This window comes from Dermochelys coriacea, chromosome 3, assembly GCF_009764565.3.
Source record: "Dermochelys coriacea isolate rDerCor1 chromosome 3, rDerCor1.pri.v4, whole genome shotgun sequence".
NCBI classification, from domain to species: domain Eukaryota; kingdom Metazoa; phylum Chordata; order Testudines; family Dermochelyidae; genus Dermochelys; species Dermochelys coriacea.
The window spans coordinates 190489386-190496828 of NC_050070.1; the positions used below are offsets into that span (position 1 = coordinate 190489386).

Here is a 7443-nt window from a genome sequence, read left to right on the forward strand (position 1 = left end):
TTTTTAATGCAAATTGCTCTCCCATTAACATGTATTTCTACAAGAACAACAAGGAGTCTGCTGGCACCTTAAAGACTAATAGATTTATTTGGGCATAAGCTTTCCTGGGTAAAAACCCCACTTCTTCAGATGCATGTATTTCTAGCCTCTCTCTCGCCCTTCCCCCATTGTCCACCAACATCCACCAAAATAACACCACCTTCTATATCAAGTTAAATGGATTTTTGTCTCAAAAGAAGTGTGAGGGACGCAAGAGAAGAAAAAGCACCAGTTCTGTGTTACCAAGAGTGGGGGGTTGGCGGGGCGGGGGAGAAATGTATCAGTATAGATTCAGCAAGACAGAGAGGTCTAAATACCCCAGCAGCAGACAGGGCTGTGTCCAACTGAGAAGACAAAAAAGAAAATCAGGGGAGAAAGAGAGAGTGACTGTCTAGTCCAAGTTTGCCTTCAAGTGTGTCCTGGGATTGTCTTACAGTCTAAGGGAACAAATGATGGCTAATAATGTGGGCTAGTGGCCGGTGTTTCAAAGCAGACAGAAAGCAGGAGCGCCTGAGGGAAGGAAGGAAAGAAAAAGGGGGAGAGCGAACTTGGAGAGGACCGAGCAGGCACAATGGGAGCAGCGTGGATGGGAAGCCTAGTGCAAACACGTGCGAGCCAGCAAGGTGCCGTCTCCCCTTTCGGCTGGGGCCGAGCTCAGCTCGGCTCCCGCTTCTCCACCCCAGCCCTCCCCCCCCCCCCCACGAGGATTGCCTTTGCCTCGGATGGGCCGGTAGCGAGACCCGACCCGCTTTGGGGGGGGGGGGGCAGGAGGGAGACAAACAAAAGCAGATGTGTCTAAGTAAGCCAAACAAACACAAAGTCACAGAGGAGAAGGTGCCACTCGGCTCCCCCTTCGAAAGAGGGTTTCGAGCTTTTTTTTTTCTGGAGGGGGGGATGTCGTTTGCTTTCCATGTGCTACAGCATCGTGCAAAGCTACGACTGACTAGACAGAAGGGATCCCAGCCAGCCCAGCGCCGCCTGGAAAGGCTCCCGAGCCCGGCTGTGACCCCCACGGTTTGATCGGCCGTCGGGGTAGTGAGGGGAAATGAAGGGCCAACTTGCTAGTCCTCGCGATCCTCGGAAATCGTTTGCTGCTCTGAGCGGACGGGAACGGCGTTAAAACAAACATTACAGGGAGAAACTGGGTCTTTTCTCCAGTGTGGGGTCTACGGGCTTCGTTCTTCTTTCCTCACCAGCCATAAAACAAGGCAAAATTAAGAACAAAGAAAGGGGGAGGGGGGAGAAAGAAAGGGGGGAAAGGGGGGGAAGAGAGAAAGAAAGAAAACCCGCCCTCCCTCCTTCCTAAACGAGAATGCTGAGAATTAAAGACGTGGTGAAACTGATCAGGTTCAAGTTCGTTGGGCTTTTTTGATCTTGTTCTGCCTCCTAGCGACTGAATCTCACATGCAAACCTATCGTTAACCAATTTTTTTTTAAATCCAACTCCAACACATCTCGTCCCCCCCCCTCCCCCAAGCCCCCCAAATCTCACAGGGAGAAATGTACCGAATGGCAATTACACTGCCAGCAAAAAAAAAATTAATAACTTAAATATGTATTTGTATATTACATACGGAATTGCCAAGTCAGGGGAAATCCTGCACGACTGGGGAAGGATTTGGGGATGTAAATCTAATCTTTCAATTATTCTGTGACAAGTGAGTCTAACACACGCGCACACACAAACCCTAAGGATGAATGCACTCTGTTATATACATTTTTAAAAGTAACATAGATTACTAGTGTCGCCACCAGTTTCGGCAGCTCGCGGAGGAATGGGGTGGAGGGGGGTGGGTTCCTGCAACATGTTCTGGAAGAGATAGCACCTCCAGAAATGTGACAGTTATGTTGCAATACATAACATAACACAACGTTTTGCATTTCAAAAAGCTCTTAGAACTGTAGCAAATGACTCAAACAATGAGGGGTGGAGGGAAGAGAATCTTAAGGTGTCTAAAAGAAAACTTTACGAAAGCAAATGTTTTGGCTTCCCCTGCCTTTACGGGAACTGTTTTATCCAAAGCATTAACATTCTCCAACGGACTATGTGCAAATCTTGCTCCAAATATCTATGCATCTGAGTGGGGAAATTGCACCGTAAACTTTTACAGAGCGCGAGAGGGGAGCGGGGGGTGGGTTGTTTGCAGATAGAGAAATTGCACTGAAACAAACGGTCCCTGAGAGAGGAGAAAAACACCTGGAATACTGGGGGGAAAATAAAATACAAGCGTGCATCTTTTTGCTTTCCCACCACCCAAAAAATAAAATATTTCCTCTCGTCTTCCCTCCCACCCGCTCCAGATCGGAGTTCCCTTTTGTTGTGTATGCAGCGACCTTGCTTACCTTGCATCCAGCTTTTGTGTTTTGTTGGGGGGAGTGGAAGAAGGGGAGGATTTTTGTGACGAATAGTATTTTTTTAAAATGTCCCCGGGAGCGTATTTTTTTTAATTTGATCGTGGCAGTGACGATAGTTGGTTGGTTTCAGAGTAGCAGCCGTGTTAGTCTGTATCCGCAAAAAGAAAAGGAGGACTTGTGGCACCTTAGAGACTAACACATTTATTTGAGCATAAGCTTTCGTGAGCTGTAGCTTATGCTCAAATAAATGTGTTAGTCTCTAAGGTGCCACAAGTCCTCCTTTTCTTTTTGATAGTTGGTTGGTTTGGGGTTTTGTTTTTCTCTGTGTGTGTGTGTGTGCTTTGCTTGGGTTTGCTCTTGTCTCTGCTTGTTGGCAGGAGGCTCCCCGCACACGCGGTGCTTGTAAACATTCAGACACGAGATTTTTCCCAATCAAAATCCACTTCCACTTTTTTTGAAAATCTTCCAAAAAATAGTAAGCGAGAGAGGAGGGAATTCCTCTCGCTCGCTCGCTCTGCTCCGTGCAGCCGAGCCAAGCAGCCCAAGTTCGCAGGCAGGAGTTGGGGGCAGTGAGGGAGGAGGGGAGGAGTGGGGGGAAGGCTGGCACGAGTCGGTTGGCTGGGGGGGGGGGGAAGGTCCGATTGTGGCGGAGCCCCGGGGAAAGCCAACGATGGCTCCGGGCAGCACAAGAAGCTGCTTCTGTCTTTTTTGCCCTTTCGCCGCGGAGGGAAAAGAGGCGCAAGAGAGAGCGGGACAAACACCCCACGCCTGGGCGCGGAAACAAAAGGGGGGACATTGCCCTGCCCCCCCCCGGGTACCCAACAAGATTTTGCTCAGGAGAGATGGGGATCTGGCTAAAACCACGCGCCCCTAGACTTTTCTCTTCACTCCACTTGACCATAATCTCCAGTCTGTCCGTGCGTCCAATGTCCAGTCTGTCTTTCCTGCTGGGATTTCTTTACATTTCCCCCCTCCCGCCCCCCAGCACGGACAAATTCTGCACCTCGCTGCAAGCTGGGATGGTTGCTGGTTTCCCAAGTCACAATGGCACAATTCGAAAAAAGAAAATCAAAGCGGGGGGGGGATGAAAAAGAAAACGAAGGAAGAGAGAGTGAGTGAGTGAGAAGGGGGCATGCTCCAGGAGCAAAGAAAAGAAAAGTGATCGAGGTGCTTTAATTAGAGAGAGACGGAGACGGGGGAAAATCCGAGCCAAGATTTAGTGCATTTCCACCCCTCTCGCCCGCTTTTTCCGCTGCTCTGAAATAAAATAACCCGCGCGAAGGAGGCACAGAAATAAATGCACGTTGCTCGTTGGGTTACTTACGCGAAAATTCCCGCTTGCTTAAGTGCTGGGGTTTGCCTTGCTTGCGGCGAGACATGGTGGGTTGGTGGCTGCAGTGGCTTGTGAGCCGCTCGGTTCACATCGGGAGAGCCGGGTGAGAAAGGAAGGAGACTCCAGAGAAAATATCTTCATCAATGTCTTTTGACATCCAAAATAAATTAGAAATAATACAAAGATGGCGCAGGGAAGATGAATTGTGGGATAGCAGTCATGGCTTTTTTTTTTTTTCTTTTTTTTTTTGTGTGTGTGTGTGTGCAAGAAAAAAAGAGAGAGAGAGAGGGAGAGAGAGAGAGAGAAGGAGAGAGAGAGATGAAAAAAATGGCAAAAGCCCCCCTGAGCTGCAAGTTCAAGTGCGGACGTGACGTCCCTGCGAACTTGAACGTCAGGAGCCTGGATGGACAGAGACATACAAAACATGGGCAGGGCAAGCTGGAGAGAGGGGGAGGAGGGAAGAGGAAGGCAACACCAATGGACACTCATCAGGGGCTGGACATGAAAAAGAGACCAGGACAAGCCAATGGACAGGGATCGCAGGGGGGAGGGGGAAGCGGGAGGGGGGGTGCAGTAGACACCAGGCGCACGCCGCTTGGCGGAGTAGGGGGGTTGGGGTGGAGGGGAAAGGAGCTGGGCACGCGGTGCAGAAGTGGCCGCAGAGGAGTAAGTGCAGAAGGCAAACGCAGGAGTGGCCAGGAGGGGAGGGGGGAAAGAATAAATAAATAAATAAATTAAATAAATAAAACCAGCGGCGCACACGAACACACACACACACACACACACCACACCCCCCGCGCGCGCGGAAAAAAAAGGAGCGGGGATTGCCCAAGTGCAATGCGATGGGATGCTCCCGGGAGGGGGAGGCAAGGCAGGTAGTCTGGGAGCCCGCCCCACAGGCAAAGGCCGGGGGTTCAAAACTTTCCAGCGCCCCACGAGCAACGCCCCGAGAAGCAGGGACAGGCCCGGGCAGGCAGCACAAAGGGAGAGAGCGGGCAAGGGGACGGAGGGAGGAAAGTTCTGCACTTGGAGCCGCGGGGGGGGGGGGGGAAGGGGGGGGAGAGGCGGCCAGGGCCAGCCCCCTTCCTCTCAGGCTGGAGAGGGGAGAGAGGAGAAGAGTTTCACAGTCAAGTAGGAAAGAGGCAGAGGATGAGAAGCAGGGAAGGCAAAGGGAAGGCGGTGCAACTTTACCCCCCCCCCCACCCGTCCAAAAAACAAATACAATAAAAATAGCCTCGGCAGCCCGCAAAGCCAAGCCGGGCTCTGCGATGGGACGAGCAGCGACCGTGTCGGATAAAACGAAAGACACGGGAGCGCGGGAAGCACAAAACGCAGCTGCGTCGCTGGCGAGGAGCGGGGCGAGGCCAAGCCGAGCAAAGGGTCCGAGGGGCCACAGCGAAGCGGCGGGACGGAGGACGCAGCGGCGGCAGCGTGGGTTGTCACTTACCGGGGACACACACACACACACATCCCCCCCACCCCCCACCCCACCCCCAGGGCGGGATCGGGGCGCGAGAAGGGCAAGCGCGAGAGGAGGAAGAGAGCGGTTGTGGCAATTGCTCCGCCGCAGGCTTAGACGGCGTGTGCCGCGCGGCAGGGCGGCGAGGTGGCGAGCCCGAGCCCGGAGCGCACGCACCGGCCGCCTCCCGCGGAGAGAGGGACAGAGAGAAAAGAGGTGCAAAGGAGGGAAGACGTGGATCTAGCACAGGAAGGGGAAAGAAGAAGCTTGCTGCGACTGCAAGAAATATTTTAACACGCAAAACTGTAAGAATGACGTTACCCAGGGAGAGCGGGGGGTGGGAGGGGAACGGGGGGGGGGGGGTGGAAATCTTTCAGCGTGTTCACAGAAGCAGCCGGGAAGGCAAGTGGTCGGGGCTGTCCCTGAATGCTCCGCCGCTTGCGATCGGGCGGCTCCTTTTGTGCGTGCGATCGGTGCACGCGCTGGGTTATCAGCGCCCTTTGGGGAGCGTCTGCGGAGAAATGAGAGGAGACCTGTTGGAAACAAGACCCTGTCTCTTTAATGGAGACACACACACACACACACACACACACACGCGCGCGCGCGCGCGCTGCTGTTGTCACAGGTCTGTTTCATTCTGGTGTGGGATCCTTTCACTTTCACGTCAATGGTACAGCAATAGCACCCCCTACAATCTGAAGTTTATTCTCAAACATCCCTTACAGCCTCGACTTCCTCCAGCATCGCTGCTGCTTTCCCGGGCTGTCTAGACCCGGCGAGGAGGGAGGGAAAGTGAGGCAGGTGCGTGGGGGGGGGGGGGGGAAGGGGGTGCCAGGCGGCTTCAAAGGGACTGATCAAGAGCAGCAGGTGAATCCATCTAACTACTTAGAGGTGATCTCTCCCCTGTCATGAAGCGCAATAGCCTCCTCCTCAAGCCCTACATCTGGTTTATTATTGCACTTTCCCCATCATCGTATTCCTCAGCCAAGAGGTGTCGGTTATGCACTTCAACTTGCTTTTGTTTTGTTTGTAAACACACACACACACACACACACTTTACCACAGTTTTACGCTCCAGCTTCATTTTATAGCTACCTACAGCGAGAGAGATGCAACTGCTAATCCTGCTTTCACACTCTAGCTTCCCCGGGCAAAGTTTTAACCCCATTAAAACGAGTGTGTTCCTATAACGCGCAATGGAGCGAGTGATTCTGAAAGGGAAAAGGAGGGGTTGATGCTCACCACTATGAGGGTGTTTCTCTTCCTCCCCCTCCCCCCCCCCGTAAATAAAAAATGAATCCCCAAAGCCTGTGAAGACGCGGGATTCATTTGCAGTAAGGCTCTGTAACCACGTACCTGACACGATTTTCTCTTTTTCAGGGGCTCTTCGGAGTCGTGTCTTACGCCACAATCTATTTTTGTCTTGCTCCTATTTAAATAGACTCCTTCGAGCTATAAATGAATCTAATGTCTCTGCTTTGGGGGGCGGGGGAGGTATGGGGGAGCGGACGGGCAGAAAGTAAATAGTATTCTGTATGAGGGTTTTTTAAAATAAAAATAATTGCAGGTGACAATAGCAACCTGCCTCATTCTTTTGGTATCACACTGCATCTCAGAGTTGGTACTTCTGTATCTAAACATACGTTCCTTCACAGGACGTATATAAATAGGCGTGTGTGTACTTGCAGATACATATGTGATTTGATCTATATATAATAGCGTGTATAAAGCTTTTCAAGGTGGCTGCAGTGTAAAAAGTAATGACTTTATTATCCCTGAAAGGTTCTGTGGTTCATATTTAACAGTCTTCTGAATTACAATTCATTACGCAGTTGTGCGCTCTCTAAAGCCAACCTACCATCGGAATACCTATCTGTGGTTATTTCCAATAAATAACCGGCAACATTTTATTGATTTTCTTTTTAGAACCATAGGAAATTAAGCACTTAGTTACAACTAGATCTGTTTTATTATTGCACTATGCGTTAGATTCCAGAGGTGACTTCCTAAACCACATCTTAAAACATACATTAAAAAGCCAATTTTACAGATGCTTTTGTGAGTGGCAGCTAGACGGTTTCCACCATTAGCATATACTTGATTTCAGCATAATAAAATCCTAGATTTCAATGGAAAGTCTTTCGCCTAAAACAATATTTCTTCTTGTCTGGATTATAATTAATATTGGCATTTGATCACAATTGCGTTTCTCTCTCTTTTCTCCCCCATCACTTTGCATAGCCATGTGATTTCAGCA

General features: G+C 50.7%; 1 protein-coding gene across 3 annotated transcripts in view; it reads right to left on the reverse strand.

The window, feature by feature from the left end:
* The window catches only part of BCL11A (BAF chromatin remodeling complex subunit BCL11A), a 102301-nt gene extending 97250 nt beyond the window's left edge, over window positions 1-5051 (reverse strand). For all 3 annotated transcript variants that reach the window (XM_038393909.2, XM_038393911.2, XM_038393907.2), the window contains exon 1: window positions 3719-5051. In XM_038393909.2, the coding sequence (XP_038249837.1) occupies window positions 3719-3773 (55 nt within the window). In that variant the 5' untranslated portion in view covers window positions 3774-5051. The remainder of the gene's footprint in view (window positions 1-3718) is intronic.
* Between the last annotated feature and the right edge of the window lie 2392 nt (window positions 5052-7443).